At 45.2% G+C, this 16,407-nt stretch overlaps 1 protein-coding gene across 4 annotated transcripts; it reads left to right on the top strand.

Annotated features, from left to right (window-relative positions):
- The first annotated feature begins 254 nt into the window (after window positions 1-254).
- Window positions 255-9,909, top strand: VGLL2 (vestigial like family member 2). 4 transcript variants are annotated; one of them, XM_053222339.1, is made up of 4 exons: window positions 255-848; window positions 3,102-3,408; window positions 5,439-5,960; window positions 7,089-9,909. In XM_053222339.1, the coding sequence occupies exons 1-4, from the start codon at window positions 768-770 to the stop codon at window positions 7,130-7,132; spliced, it is 954 nt and encodes a 317-aa protein (XP_053078314.1). In that variant the 5' UTR covers window positions 255-767; the 3' UTR covers window positions 7,133-9,909. The 4 variants fall into 4 exon arrangements, with proteins under 4 accessions (XP_053078314.1, XP_026912828.1, XP_026912826.1 ...); XM_027057027.2 differs by having other exon boundaries at window positions 263-848; window positions 7,232-9,909; XM_027057025.2 differs by lacking the exon at window positions 255-848 and adding an exon at window positions 855-1,228 and having other exon boundaries at window positions 7,232-9,909.
- The last annotated feature ends 6,498 nt before the right edge of the window (window positions 9,910-16,407 follow it).

Raw genomic sequence — 16,407 nt, 5'->3', positions numbered from 1 at the left:
GACGAGGATCCCCTAGGGGATTCCTGGGGATGGCGCTACCCTCCCGGCGCTCACCAGGCGCGGAGAGCCCACCTCCTGCCCCACCTCGCCAACCCCGGGCGCACACACTCTCAAATCTCCAGTGTGAGGCCGGGGCTCTCCCAAGGGACCTTTGCCAGCACGCATCAAACTTTTTTCTCTCCCCAAGTGCGAGAACCCCCACTTCCCCCCTTCCACACTCCCCCCCTCCTTCTCTCCCATTCCGTCTCTCTCTGGGTTTCTCTCTGTCTCTCTCTCTCTCTCTCTGTCGCTTTAGCCTGAGAGTCCTACTCCTCCCGGTGCAAAGCCTCCGGCCTCAAGCTCGGGGGTGCGCCGTTCGCGGTACCCTTGGCCCCCAGCTCGCCGCGGGGCAGCCCCGAGAAACACCTCGGTAGCCCCTCGGCCCGGTCCCCGGCTCCCTATTGGCCCCCGGTCCCCGCCCCCCCCCACGGCCCCCTCCCCCTTCCGCGGCCCAGAGTGGCGTCAGCACGCCTCCCAGGCGTGGGGTTTAAATGCCCACTAGCGGGAGCACCGGCGCTTCTGTCCCGGAGCAGCGTCCGGGTTGAAATTGCCGGGTGGGAGGGGAGCCTGCGAGCGAGCGGGATCCCGAGCCGCGGAGCGCGCTGCCCACCGCTCCGCCCGCAGATGACTCGGGAGCTCGAGCCCAAGCGCAGCCCATGCAGCATCCCTGCGCTCCACCGACCGAGAGTTGATGATAAAATACTTAGCCGTCTCCGCTGCGGGGAGCCATGAGCTGTCTGGATGTTATGTACCAAGTCTATGGTCCTCCCCAGCCTTACTTTGCAGCCGCCTACACCCCCTACCACCAGGTACGTGTCTCCTCCGGGCCGGGACCTCGGAGACGGGTGGCGCGCCCCCGCTGCCTGGAGCACCGCCTGTACCCCGAGGTCCGGGACGCCTCCGCACGGGTCCGGGGCGTCCTACCAGCGGCGGGAGCCTCGGGGATGCGGCGATTGCCGGCGCTGCCACACGGTCGCTTGAGCTAACCCTTTAGCGTGTCCACTTGCGCTCCCGGGAAAGCAGCTAAGCCCTGTTAATGCGTGCCCCGTCCTTCCGGGGAACAATCAGACAAGGTTCGTGTGAGCTGAATTGCCTCCTTAGAGTCTGTCGGACTCCAGATTCTTCGGTGCGGGGTAAGGGGAGCTGCGATCAACGCTCACGCAGGGAAAACCAAACTTTGGTATCAAAGGTGAGAGTGACAAGAGAACAAAAGTAAAGACCTGCCTGTGCCTCTTTCTGTCTGAAATGCAAAGATCTGGCCACTCATCCCTGCAAGCTTATCTAAGGAGTAACTTTATTCCGTTTAAATTCTCAAGGGATCAGGCCAATTAATTCCGGAACCAGAGAATTCGTTACAAAGAGAACTGCGCAAAAGCATGGGTTTTATCATCTTTGCTCTGCAAAGTTCTGGGGATTATTATTGGGGTGCAGTTGACCTGGCAGAGGAGGGCTTCAAAGATAATATTCTTTTCGCTTTTCTTGAGGCTGAGTAGCTGCATCAGGCTGTCCTGCTCTCCACAGGACAGTGGTTACCTGTAAGACCACTTAACCCCAATTGGGCAAACTCTTGAAGTTTCCTTTAATTATTCCATTTTCTCTCTTCTCCGAGCTGAGTCTGGGCGACCAGTTTTTCTTCCCATTTCCTCAGCTAGTGTAGTAAAAACTGAGGACCGTAGTCCAATAAAAGAGTAAGTTCACACACCCAGGAGGCCGTAGGGGTCCCAAGCAGATTTCAAAGTGAGGGCTTGGACCCCTGCTTCAGAGAGACAGAAGTACATCCGGACCCCCAGTCCAAGTTTTTGCCCATTTTGCTTGCAAATTCGGAACGTCTATTCGAAAGTTTCCTGCTGAATTAATGATGGAAGGAGTAGGTTTTGCTTTTTGCTTTTTTCCTTCTACCTCCCCCCTTTTTAAACTTTCCATCCAGGGAGTTTGTTTAGTCTCACAATATTCATTTGGGGAATCCTCAGAGTCCCTCATTATAAGCCAAGCGGGAATGTGGTGAAAGTGGTGATATTGCTAAATAACTACAGTCTTTTGGCTTCAGTGTCTGAGATGGTTCCTTCCCAGGCTGTGACTATTGCAAAGAGGAGAGGTGGGTTGATTTTCTGTCTGCTTGGTCCTTTCTCCCCCCTGGGCCTGGACCAATAATCTCTTCCATTAAGATCTCCGTTCATCTTTGTATGATCAGCCCGCTTTGAGGCCATCTCTCCCGGCATAAATGCTTTAACACTGCATTCAGTCCATTGCTCACTTCTAAGAAAATATTTCAGCAACCACACTTGGTTTTTAAAATCGCTACCAGACAGCCATAATTCACTCAACCTCACAGCCAAGATCTTCTTCTCTCCCTTTTATTACTTGTTTCCCCAATGAGCATAGAGATGGTGAAAGCAGAAGTGCTCAGGTTTTTCCTCACTCAAAAGAAGACCTCTTTAAGAACTGAGCTAGACTCTTGAGTGGACATTTTATGGGTGACCAAACAAATATCAACTTGCATTTATTTAAATGATTCATGTCAGGATGTCATTCCACGTTTTACCCCACATGATTCCTTCCCAAATAGAACTACCTCATACCTCTTCGCAGTTCTTCATTCACATTCCTGGCTGTGCTGCACAGAGTGGATTTTGGTGTTTTCGTGCTCTATCACAACGATGCTTAAAGTCTTGCATCTTGTGCATCTACCTTGGATTCTTAAGCAGGGGACAATCAGGCCCGAACTGGAATTGGATGCCCTTCACCCTTGGAGCCTGATTTTAAAAATACATCTGCCCTGAGCCTGGCTCTGCGGTCAAACTCCGCCTATATCCTGGCTGCTTGGGCATCTTCTGGGACCTTTACCCTGACACCTTCAGAGAGCTTTCCGTGTGGTCTAGCGGCGATTCTGGGGAGACAGAGACACCAAGAAAGGCAGTCTGCCTGTCAAGAAGCTCGCACAAGTTACTGAGCACAGGGGCTTATGCATGAATGTCAGTTTTCCCCTGGATACCTTAGGGATCTGACCCCAATTTGCCATTTCTTTTGAAGCTGACTCCTCTATTCTTTCTCTCTTTGAGCAGAAACTAGCCTATTACTCCAAAATGCAGGAAGCCCACGAGTGCAACGCCAGCCCCAGCAACAGCAGCGGCAGCTCCTCCTTTTCCAGCCAAACTCCAGCCAGCATAAAAGAGGAAGAAGGCAGCCCAGAGAAAGAGCGCCCACCAGAGGCAGAGTACATCAACTCCCGCTGCGTCCTCTTCACCTATTTCCAGGGAGACATCAGCTCCGTGGTGGATGAGCACTTCAGCAGAGCCCTGAGCCAGCCTAGCAGCTATTCCCCAAGCTGTACAAGCAGCAAAGCACCCAGGAGCTCGGGGCCCTGGCGGGGTGAGTAAAGGGCCCGCTTCTAGGGGCAAATAGAGAGCCCTCTCAGCCTGGGGCCCAGCCACAGAGGCTCGAGGGAAGGCAGCTGAAGGAATCCTAGGTGTCAGAGGAGTTGAGGATGGGCATGTGGGGAAAGTAAGTAAAAGGAAGGGAGAAAGACCTCTCCTTGCAGAGGCAGAGCAGAGTAGAGCAGCGACCTAGAAAAACCACCAGCCTTGGAATTGGGAGTCCTGGGTTTCGTGCTGGCTCCACCAACTTCCTAGCAACATGACCTTGGGCAAGTCTCTTAACCTCTTTGAGGTCACTCTATTTACTGGTCTCTAAAATTAGAATGATACCTGCCCTCTTAACCATCCCTGGAGATGGCTGTTCAGCAAACAGAAAACTGTGTGTAAATGTGCTGCGGAAATGTGAGGTTTCCAACACTCTCCCAAGCCCTGAGGGAGATCTGCATCTACAACTTACAGGGCACTTGTTAAGTTCCTGAAAATTTGCCCAGAGAAAAAAGTCTTAGACCCCACTGTCAGCAAAACCTGCTGAAGAATGTCTCCTAAACCGTCCATATGCTTTTTGCCAGGTTTGAATTCCTTAGGAAATTTTGAAGCAGAAAATGTCTTTCAGAAAGAAAATTAAAGTACCAAAGAAATAAAAATTTAGGTACAGCTGAAACATCTCTAAGGATTTTCGCCAAACACACCCCCGTCTTTATTCTACCCTTCTCACAAAGCACTGCTTTCTCTAGCCTGGGACAATGATTTATTGGACAAGTCAACTAAATCTCCCTTCCATTCTGAAATCTCAGTCTCCTTTAATTTCCAGGACAAGGAAATAAACTTTCTCACTAAACTTAATTCTTGATGTGTACCGAGCTGAGAAACGAAGACTTTGCTGTAAAAAGGAACACAAGTATTACATTTTATGGGGAAATGACAACCCCCACCCTCCCTTTTTTTCTTAAGAGTGTCTGACAGTTTGTGCAAGCCTTGCCTAGATAAGATCCCAAATCATGAGTTTTGAACACAGAACATTCTTTTTATTCTCCAGTTGCCTAAATATTTTTAACAGGAAGACAGTTCACCACTTAGAATGCATTTTTAATTTTTAATTCTTTAGAATATTCTGCAGATGCCTTCCCCAGAGGAGATGCTCAGTACAGGTCCCTAGGATTAAATCTTTCTTTCCCTCCCCTTCCACTAAAGGCAACACATTTGACCTAAATGCTGTTCTCTTAAAAATGCCTCCAGGCACTAGGGGTCAACAGTGATACTGGCAATAATAATTATTATTCCTGGCGTCCACACTTTAACGAACAAATATTATTAATTAAAACGCAAAAGATCTGTCCCTTTGTGTCCCTCTGCAAATAATACAGCTGCCCTTTTAGTAAGTCTAGTTTACTCTTTTGCTTGAGTTCTTGGAAAAAAATATTTGAAAGAAGGTTTCTAGAAAGGAGGCTAATAATAGCAAGACTTCGAAATATGTCGATGGACTTCCAGTCTATCAGAGGCCCTGGAGGGGCACATTTTCTGGAGCTGGGGAGGGTGAAACGCGAGAGGGGGTAGTGAAATCTCTAGGCTGCCGACCAAGAGTGGGAAGAGGTATCTTTAGCTAGGGGAGAGAGAGGCTGCGGGTTGGGAATGGGAGGCCGTGTCTGCCCCGGAGCCGCCGAGGCAGCGCAGCCCGCAGTGGAGGAAGCTCCCAGCGCCCCAAAACTGGAACTGCAGAGGGGAATCTCACCGCTCTGCCTCCCCAGCCTGTTCTGGGGTTTCCGCACTGGAAACGCGTCTGCGAAATCCGAGGAAGCCGCCCTCCTTCCCAAAGAGTTTCTCCCATTTTGCGGTGCCTCGACCTCGAATTCGCAGGGTGCATCCGCCTCCGAAAGACGCCGCCCCCGTGGGCGGGCAGCGGGTCGGCTCCCGGCCGCGGCTCGCCCGCACTTTGCCCGCCTGGCGCGTTCAGCGCTCCCGCTTCCATCTACCTGCGGTGACGCGCTCCTCTCTTCCTTTCCTCCCCTCCGCCTCGCCTGCCTGCAGACGGCTCTTTCCCGATGAGCCAGCGCAGCTTCCCCGCCTCCTTCTGGAACAGCGCGTACCAGGCTCCGGTGCCCGCGCCGCTGGGCAGCCCGCTGGCCACCGCGCACTCGGAGTTGCCCTTCGCCGCCGCCGACCCCTACTCGCCCGCCGCGCTGCACGGCCACCTGCACCAGGGCGCGGCCGAGCCCTGGCACCACGCGCACCCGCACCACGCGCACCCGCACCACCCCTACGCCCTGGGCGGCGCCCTCGGCGCCCAGGCCGCCGCCTACCCGCGGCCCGCCGCTGTGCACGAGGTCTACGCGCCGCACTTCGACCCGCGCTACGGGCCGCTGCTGATGCCGGCAGCCTCGGGGCGCCCGGCCCGCCTCGCGCCCGCGCCGGCGCCCGCGCCCGGCAGCCCGCCCTGCGAGCTCTCCGCCAAGGGCGAGCCGACCGGCGCAGCGTGGGCCGCGCCCGGGGGACCCTTCGCGAGCCCCGCGGGGGACGTGGCCCAGGGTCTGGGACTCAGCGTGGACTCAGGTAAGCGGGAGAGGGACCTTGGCCTCCCCGGACCCCTCCTGCCCTGTGTCCGACCCTGGGTTGAGCCCCGGACCTCCCTTAGTTCTCCTTGGAGACCCCAGTGACCTTGTGGCCCAGGGGTGTGCATGGCAGGGTTGTGCTTCAGTAAACAGATGACCCAGTGTCATCGGTGTGGGCAGAATGAGAAAGTAGGCTTTTTCCCCCCCAAATTAAATTTAAATAAATAAATAAGTAATAAATAAATTTGTTGGAAAGGTTCTATAGCTCTGCGCTGTTCAATCCTGTAGCCGCTAGCCACTTGAAAGGTGGCCAGGAGGAACTGGGATGTGCTTACGTGCCTGACACACACTGGATTTCAAAACTGTACCAAAAAAGAATGTGAAATTCATCTCACTGGTATTTTTATGTTGACTGCATGTTGAAATACTTTCGACACGTTGCATATTGAACATACTGGGTTAAATAAAATATATTGCGAAGATTCATTCTCACCTGGTTCTTTTTACTCTTTTTCAATGTGGCTGCTAGAAAATTTAGAATTATGCCTGTGGCCCCCATTGTGTTTTTATTGGACAGCGCTGATCTAGAGGACCTGCTCAGAGTGTAGTTCATAATCTTCTAGAGTTTGGGGAGGGGTACTGTCTCCTGGTGACAGTTATAAGGAAAGGAAAATATGATTTTGTTATCAACTTAATCGCCAATTAAATAGGTGTCTTAAAATGTAAAACTTAAGGAGAATGTGCTCTTAATGACGATACTGAATTTCTGACTTAAGGAGTTGAATTTGAAAGGTACATTCAAATAAGGGTTTACTCTTCTGCTTGCTTTACTTTTAGGGCATAACCAAAAAAATGGTTATATTATAAATGCAATCATTGGCTTGTAGTCTTGCCCACTCGCCCTTCCTGCAGGTGAAGATTTGACATTTCTGTTTGCTTTGCTTTTACTTTCATTCATGCCCTTTAGATGAACTCTGTGACATTTGCAATAAAACTGTGGCGTTTGTCTTTCTCTTTCCTTAAATACCTGTGCCTTCCCGTCCCCAACCCCTTCTCTCTCCCTCTCTTGTTTTTCTTCTCCGTCTCTCTCCCTCTCTCTCTCTCTCTCTTGTTTTCTCTCTGTTTTCAGGTTTGCAGCCTCAGGACAAAAGCAAGGATCTGTACTGGTTTTAGACAGCCCACCTTCTTCCCTGTAGGTCTCTGCATAGCGCACTTGATGGCACTCAGCTGAAATCGAGTGGGTTTGTAACAGCTTCTGATCTTGGTTTGCAGCTCGTCGCTATTCCCTCTGTGGTGCATCCCTCCTGAGCTGATCTGCTGACCCAGGGTTTCCCCTTCCCTTTCCCTTCTGACCAGCCGTGGAGGCTCAGCATCTGTGCCTCTCACTTCATGGATGAGGACATGGGGGAAGGCAGAGACTTCAAACTTCTCCGTGTATTGGGAAAACCAAAACACACATCTACAGAAATATTGTCAAACCATAATTCCTTCTGTGGAAAGAGCAGATCTAAAGACTGAATTATGTTGAATGACTTTTGGGCACATCACTGGAAATATCTGCGGTGAGGTCACTTAGATGATATGATGTCATAAATTTTCCTGGAAAGAGGAGGAAAAAAAGAGACTTTTTGGTGTGAATATTTTTTATGCTGATGTGAATTATTTCATTAAGTAGTGTGGCCGTAGCACTACGGATGTCAGTATCCTCACATTTGAAATGTATTTGTATTTGCATCAAAGACTGTGGTAGAGAAGTAAAAGAGGCCAATTCCTTCTTCCTCACCTCATAGCCTCCAGTTCCCTTCCTGCCAGCTCCCTCGCTGCAATACCCACTCCAGACACAAAGACACACTTTTTTCCTTTGGACTGTGAACATGGAAGCCTCAGCCTAAATGTGAGTGGCAAGTGGCTTATCTGGAGCCACCTGCCCAAGTCTTACTGAAATGCAGCTGTTGTAGGACAACTGTTTAAAACTCCAGAAATACATCGACCAAGGTGGCACTTCCCAGTGTTTGGCACAACAATTGCAATTTCACTGGATATATTTTATATGTGTGTGTGTGTGTGTGTAGATATATATCATATTTTTTACGAGGAACGTTTTACGATGAAAGAAGAAACCCTTTTCTGCCTTTTCTCCCACAAATTCTGCCTCTCCTTCTATCCTCCTCTGGATGAAAAGAAGCAACAAGAGATCCCCAACTGTCTCTCTGAAGAACTAGGAATCACCACAAGGGGAAGAAATGTCCATGGAGTCTCTAATACCTCGAATATTCCTCTCAGTCTCTATGGTCATGATTTGGGCACTTCAGTTTTGGGACAGGGGAAGGGGTCTGTGCGTGGGCAAAATTGAAGGTGATGAGGAAGAAGGAACAAACATTAAAGATGTCTCTTTACTACAAGGTAACTGTGTTATTTCATAAGAAGAAAATAAATGTCCTAGTCTTTCTCCAGTAGAATAAAATAATTTATAGTAGTACAATCTGATGTCAGTAAGTACCATTACTTTATATGTAGAGTGCTCTGTGTTTTTCCAAAGTGTTTGCCATTCTGTGAAAGCTGATAACTCTTTTCCACTTCCCATCAACCCTGGAGGTGAGAAGTTAGGTAGCCCACCTCTGTTTCACAAATGAGAAAATTGTGGCCCACGGAAGCCCAGGGCTTATCTGTCAGCATTCACTGGGTTAAAAGCAGAGATGGTGCTGAAAAGGCTACCTGTGCACCATTCAGTCAGGTACATTATTATTGTTACTTTGTAAATTCTAGACTCTTAAAACAGTATTCAGTTAAAAGGTGTTTTGGGAATATTGGTTATATTATATTTTAATAAGGTAGGCTACGAAACCAAACCTACCAGGAGGAAGAAAAAAAAAAAAGGAAAAGTGAGAGAGAGAGAGAGAGAGAGAGAGAGAGAGATTATTTAAGAAATTAGTGGTCTTTCTCTTAATTTTCTCTTGATGCCAAAGTTGCGTTCACTCACTTCATTCACTAAAATGCCCAAGGGACAGATTTTGTGTTACGTTCCAATTGCCCTTGCAGACTGTGAAAACATAAAAAGATGAGTTCAAACACTGACCTCCATTGTAACGTGAGAAACAAATTTATCTTGGATGATCATCTCAGGAGTTGGGGCGGTAAGGGACCCTACTCAGTGTACGGCTTAGGGGAGTTACCCAGCCCCTCTTTCCACCATTATGGTCATCACAAGAACCTATCACTGGTGTTGCTCATACAGAAGGTACTCTCTGGTCATGGTGCCCAGATGTGATAACGCTCATAGCAACTAATGCTGTTTCTCAGGCACTGGTCTGAGGGCTTTGCATGCAGGTTAACTCATTTAAGTCTCACAACAATTCTATGTTATATTTATTATCATGATCCCCTTCTTACTGACGAGACAACAGAGGCTCCCAGAGGAGAAATAATTTGCCCAGCCACACAGCCATTAAATGGCAGAGCCAGGGTTCCAACCCACTGCGGTAACTACTACTTGCCCTCTTCTAACATGTCTTCAGTGGCTCAACTTTGGGTCTGCATTGCCCTCCACAGTAGATGCATAAGGAAGGGCAGGAGGCAGGGCAGCCAAGGATGACACATCATAGAACTTACAAAATCCCTGGTCTCAAAGGAACTATCCTAAGACATTTTCACACCCTTTCATCAAATGATACTAACTATAGACCATTCAGTCAGAGGCAGATTTCCATTCTCCTCCAGGAGGCAATTCTTATTGCTTCTCTTATTAATTCACTTCAGTATTTTCCAGACTTCACTGCTCTGAAGCTCCTCACACCCAACCCGACCAAGTCGTGTCAGAGTTAGCCTGAGGTCTGGACATTGAAGCAATAACTAAAATTAACTTTGGACTTCTCTGTGGATTTTTTTAATCCATGTTCCATTGGCACGGATCCCTGGTATATACAAGCATAAATAAAATGCATTAAGTTCCGGCTCGCTTTTTAGAATTTGCCGCTGAGTATGCAGTTAGGGAAGGAAGCACGGCAGTGCGTTCTTTGCTGGACATGGTCTCCAAGTGTCCCCACTGGAAGAGGCTGTGCCCGTGCCCCACTGCGACAGCGCTCACAGGATCTCTGATCAGAACCCACAGGGAGCACTTTCCCAGCCACGGGCCCCTGGTTACTGAAACCTCTCTCCTGAGCTGCATCTGACCTGAATATCAGGTTGCCGGTGAGGAGACTCATTCACTGGAACTGGCCTTTGGGGCAGTCCTGAACAGACCATCCAGACTCCAGCGACCTGGCACATAGGACACACGGATCACGGCATTTTCCTCCTTGTTGTATGTTCCCAAAGTAGAAATGCACAATAACCTAGAACTATAATGATTCTGTCCGTGTAATAAGAGCATCAAAGAGAACCTCGGTGAAAGAAGAGTCCTGACTGACAGGCGGTAGGCCCACCAAACCCACGCAAAATACGAATTCCCATGCCTGTCATTAATTTTCATGAAATGATGCAGCTTTGAGAAGGCAAACTAGTGGTTGACAAAAGGACATTCAAGGGAATGAAAGAAGACAGGAGACAAGGCAAACATGACGTTTTCACGTGTGTTACACCTGGTTGGGAGCCCGAGGGAAAGATAAGCTTCTGCTCCCCTCATCCCCGCTGGCACTGGCGGCCTCCTCACGCACTCTTCCCTCCGCGCTTGGCCTCCGCTGAGCCAGAGGTGATGAAAAGGGGAGAGACAGCTCTGCGCCACCAAGTAATCCTTTTGCCGATTGCCCTCTGGCTGAGAACTCAGTCACCCAGCTTCAGGGAACTCTATCTGTTCTACTCCTTTAGTTTAAAAGGAGTTTCCAGCCTGTCTCATTTCCCCCTTTGAAGTTCTATTTCAATGTGTGGCAAATTCTAGCAATGACTTAAGATTGATTTGGGCCTGGATGGGAAGGAGGGCAGAGGTGGTGGATGTGAGGACTTAGATCCCCTGACTGGAAGCTTCTCTTGACACTCTTTCTGGGTAAGTACTGCACTTTCTGTGCTCATTTTTATCTGAGGAAACAACTCTTAAGATCAATTTAACCTCCAGTTTGCTCAGAATCATAAACCCTGCATTCATGTGCAGACACCCATAACCCTCCTATCGAAATAAACACGAATTTTTTTTAACACGTAGCGATTGATCACTGTGGGGTTGGAGGAGATAAAAAAAAAAATTAATACAACTTAGACAAACTGCTTTCCATATAAATGCTTTTTCTGTAAATTGCACTTTAATTTTTTTTTTAAGTTTATTTACTTTGAGAGAGAGACGGAGAGAAAGCAAGCAGGGGAGGAGCAGAGAGAGGGAGAGACAGAATCCCAAGCAAGCTCCAAGCTAACAGCGCAGAGCCCTACATGGGCCTTGAACTCACAAACGTTGAAATCATGACCTGAGCCGAACTCAGGAGTTGGATGCTTAACAGACTGAACCACCCAGGCGCCCCTCTATAAATTCCATTTTAAATGTAATTCTTATAGTCAAAGCATTAAAGAAAAATTGAAAGATATTTGCAAAGACTTTAAAAATAAATGAAACCAGGGGCACCTGGTTGGCTCAGTCCATTAAGCAACCAACTCTTGATTTCGGTTCAGGTCAGGATCTCTCCATTCATGAGACTGAGCCCCAACTAGAGCTCCATGCATGGAGCCTGCTTGGGATTCTCTCTCTCCCCCTCTCTCTGCCCCTCCCCAGTCGTGCTCTCTCTCAATAATAAATAAATAAACTTTAAAAAAAAATAAATGAAACCAAAAAAACCTAAGATTCGTTTATAAAATTGCATTAACTCTGTTAATAATATACCTGCGAATAATTCACATTTTGATCATACTTATCAAAGTCCATACTCTATATATTCCATTTTCCTTGCAAGACTTTTAGGAATTAATATTATTCATTATTTATTACATATTCCTAAAATCTGGAGTAAAGGAATAAAAGTCCTGAAGGCAGTATCATTATTAGATTTGCTGTTTATATGTAACTGAAGTTTTGACATTTATACAAGCAACATGGTTAGGCAAACATAAATCTCCCATTTCCCCATGAATAAATTAAACTCTAACAATATAAATATGGTCTCCTCACAACAGAATCTATCTACAGATCTTTCTCTTTCTTTCACACACACACACACACACACACACACACACACACACGCACACTGATGCAGGCCTAAAGGGAAATCAGAGACACCGTGCCCTCAGACAGGCACAGACACAAATGATTATTCTCACTTGACAGACCAACTGTACCGCTCTTTCCTTGTATTTCACTCCAGCCCCAGAGGGCTGGATCAGGAAAGAGACACTTGATAGCTGCTGGTTCCGTGGCTGAAATATTTGTAAAGTTAACGCATAATCTGAAAGCAGAAGCTAATAAATTATAGAGTGCTAATTGGAGCTGGAGTGGAGCTGTCAATCACGTTATCCCAAACAGAGAGACCCTCATACCCTAAAAAGGCAAAGCAGCCTTCAGGAACAGCTCCCAGTTGTTTCCAGCCTTCACCTGAACCCCAGCATAAACATTGAGTCCAGGCAGCGTGGCCTCAGGCAGAGTTGGCAGAAGTGATTCTGCTAATCCAACCTCACTTTAAGAAGACACAGATTCTCTTTTAGGAGGAAAGAGTAAAATGGTTTCACCAAAGTATTGTGTTCCGAGTAAAATAGTTTTACCGAAGTATTAATGTTTAGAGAAACATATTTACAGAAATATATATATATATATATGTTTGATATATATATATATGTTTGATATATATATATATATACGTTTGATATATATATGTTTGATATATATATATGTTTGATATATATATATATCTCAAATTTACTAGGACACTTACTACTTGGGTAAAATGTTAACCTTTATTTGGAGTTTTTCACTTAAAAAAAACAAGTTTAACTCAATAAGAGAAAAATCTCAAGTTCTCCACAAATTAATGTCATACCTACCTCAAGTTAGAGTACCTCTAGGAGTTTTCCAATATACTCTTACAGAACCCAGTCCTATAGAACAAAAATAAGATGTCCACACTTCCAATGCCTTACTGGAACTCATTCAGTTCCTCCTGAAAGAGCAGCAGCAGATTTTTTATTCTTTTGTTTTGTTCTTATAAAATCCTGGTGATCTCTAGTTCTACTTATCTCCCACTGTTTCAGATGGCTAAAGTCATTTTGTTCAAACTGTCCTCCTCTGTCATCATCATTTCCTACCCATAGTTTCCTACCCAAACCGTATAAATCAATAAATATATAATTATTACATATAAGAAAATGTAGGTTGAAGGTAAACTAAATTTTTGGAAAACAAAACTAAAGAATTAAAATGTTTTGATTCCTAATCAATATTTGTGTGACTCTCATGACCTAGTTACCAGGTAGAAATTTTTACCAACATTTACGTATGGGATCTATGCTTTGGTCTTTATGTGTATTTACAACTAGTAAAATACTCTTATAATTTAGAAACTTCTTTAGAATGCTTGAAATAACAATAGTTCTCACTCGGGCAAAGCAAATTGCACATCTTAAAATTTCAAACAGGCAATGGCTCAAATCAACAATTATAATAATGGGAATGTCATAAGCTTATTTCTTTTCCGGCTAATTCTCATTGCTATAGCCTTGCCCTTATTTTTGGCAACCACGTTACTGGCCCTGTGCCAATAATGGCACTATCATGAAATGGGATGGAAAACAAAAATATGTATTTTGTTGTTGCTGCTGTTTAGTTTTACTAGGTGCAATAGTATTTTTTTTTTCTTCATCTACCACATTTTACGCAATGTGTTATGCATCCTACAAAATGATTGGATGTTTTTCATCTAGTATCATATGACTTTTTTTTATATTGTACCTGCTTTTTTTTAATGGAGGTTCTGATATCTTAAGAAGCACTGCCTAAAGGTTCTGTATTATTAGTGTTATCCCACCTTGCTTGGTGGAGTGTGAAATCCTGTTTTTACTTCAGGCAATTTCTCCTCCATACCCAGAAACTGATGGACAGATTTTGGTAATAAACATAGAGAATAGAGCTTATGATATTTGTTCTTCCTTGTCAAAGACTTCTAAGAACACATTTTTTTGCTTGCACTTTAAAAAAAGAATTTTTTTTTAATGTTTTATTCTTGAGAGAGAGAGAGACAGAGCGTGAGAGGGGGGAAGGGCAGAGAAAGAGGGAAACACAGAATCCGAAGCAGGCTCCAGGCTCCAAGCTGTCTGCACAGAACCCTCATGAACCGTGAGATCATGACCTGAGCCGAAGTCGGACGCTCAACCAACTGAGCCACCCAGGCGCCCTTTGCTTGCACTTTTTTAAAGGAATAAGAGAAGAGTCTAGGGAAATGTCAGATTTATACCCTGAGGGAAAACCACAATGAAACTGTATTCAATTGGAATTGGTGAGAAGGAAAATTATTCATGATTTTATGTTTAACAGTTCCAAACTATGTAGTTAATAAATAAAAGTTACTAATACTGACACCTTCATCTTGCATTGAAGTTTGAGATGTCTGGTTATTTGATATTTAAGGAGTGGTGTTATAAATATGACCGAAAAATTTTTAAATCCACCATTGGGATACTGCCATCTCCCTTTTTTGCCTGAGATATAAAATGTATTGGAACTAAAAAGGAAAAATAAACAATGCTTCCCAGCCACAAAATGTACCAGGTCGCAGGTTAACATAGTCTTTAGGTCTTGGAAGAAAAAAGAAAATATAGGTACCACTGAATCTCCCTATGTTACAGAACAGCAATAAGGGCAATACATTAAATGTTAAAATAAAACAAAATTACACAGTTTAATGGTGTGTAATTTTTCGGGTCCTAAAAGCTTATGAGAACATTTCTTACTGCTATTTTAGAGTCCATATTTAATTTTTGTCACCTCCTTTATTAGAGGAATTTCTAACTTGAACTCAGTTACACACCGTTTATTCTTTTTCTCCTTAACATAAACAGAAAAGTCCTACAAGTGACATGAGAGAAAATACTTTGTATGTTGTCTTTTCATTTTCTGATCTACTTCTTGTGCTTTCTTGTCCTGTGTATCCATAGCAACACTCAGAATGAAGTTAGAGCTACTTTGTCTCAGTTTTCAGGAGGACATCAAACTCACCTTCAGCTCAACAATGCACAATGTAGAAATTAACAGTACCTAAACACAACTCTAGTTGACTGTTCTGGGTTAGAGCAGTTTGCAATGTTTTATCATATTCCACACTTCCATGGAATTGTAAATTCCTTGTAAATTCCTACCTCCTGCTGTATTAGAAAACCTTCACTCTAACTACCCTGTTACCCAAATGTTCTCTCTTCTCCAAAATCTAACAAGTTCTGCCTCTTTCGTGAAGCCTTGTCTCCACCCCAGACCCGGTGAGTATTCTCATCTTTATCAGGACTCTTCCCATCTAATGTCTGTGACATTCACTTGGCATTTATTTTCTAACCTCTTGGGACAAAAGTTCAGAATTTAAGAGGTTGTGGTAACCCTAAAGATCATCCCATTCACCCTTGAGTTGTAATATTCTTTACCTCCTTAACTAGATATTAAATACATTGGGCAGGTACCACCAATTATTTTGTGAAAAACACACTCAAATTATTGCATTAATTTTTTATATTTTATTAGGTGCAAGTGAATTTAAAAATAGAAGTTGAGCTGAAGTTTGAAGTAAAAGTTAAAAAAAAAAAAAGAAAAGGAAAGGAAAACTATCTGGCAGCCCGCTTCGGTAAAGAAAATCCTTTTGTTAAAAGGAGTGGGGAGCTCACCACTTTTAGTAGGAGCCAGTTAGGGTCAAATATCATTTTTCTTCACTTGTTTCCCACTCCTTGTGCTCAAGACATCACTTCAACAATTACCGTCTCTTCTCCCTGTATCATCAGTCTGCCCCCTCTACTGGATCATTCCCACTAATACAAAACGGGTTGCAATATTCCTGCCTTTATACAAACGAAAACAAAACAAAACAAAACAAAAAACTCCCTTAACCCCATCTCCTTCCAGTTATTTCTCTGTTCCCTTTAAATGACAAAACACCTGACATGAGTCATCTGCTTGCTCCCTCCATTTACTTATTCATTTTCCTTTTACTCACTCTAAGTTTCCTCTACACACGCAACAGTCAAGGCCATCGGTTAGCTCCCTAACTTAAATCTAAAGATCAGTTCTCAGTAATCCTTTTACCTGTCTCATCAATAGGGTGATACACCAGTTATGATTTTCTGATAAGCAGATGCCAAGACACGTACCACGTGCTGGAGGCCTTATTATGTTCCAGCAAAGATACTACATCTGGCAGAGCAACTATAATTGGAGCTCTATTTGATTTAACTCCGGGTATGCTTGTTCTTTTCCCGGAGCCGTGCAGTTTCTGTAGGACCCCTGGTGAATTAAATAGCAAGACGACAGAAACCTTGAACCCTGCAACCTTTAGATCTTTACTGAT

The sequence above is a fragment of the Acinonyx jubatus genome, chromosome B2 (assembly GCF_027475565.1).
Source record: "Acinonyx jubatus isolate Ajub_Pintada_27869175 chromosome B2, VMU_Ajub_asm_v1.0, whole genome shotgun sequence".
NCBI lineage: Eukaryota > Metazoa > Chordata > Mammalia > Carnivora > Felidae > Acinonyx > Acinonyx jubatus.
The sequence above is the reverse complement of the archived record's forward strand: the minus strand, read 5'-3'. Positions and strand labels throughout refer to the sequence as shown.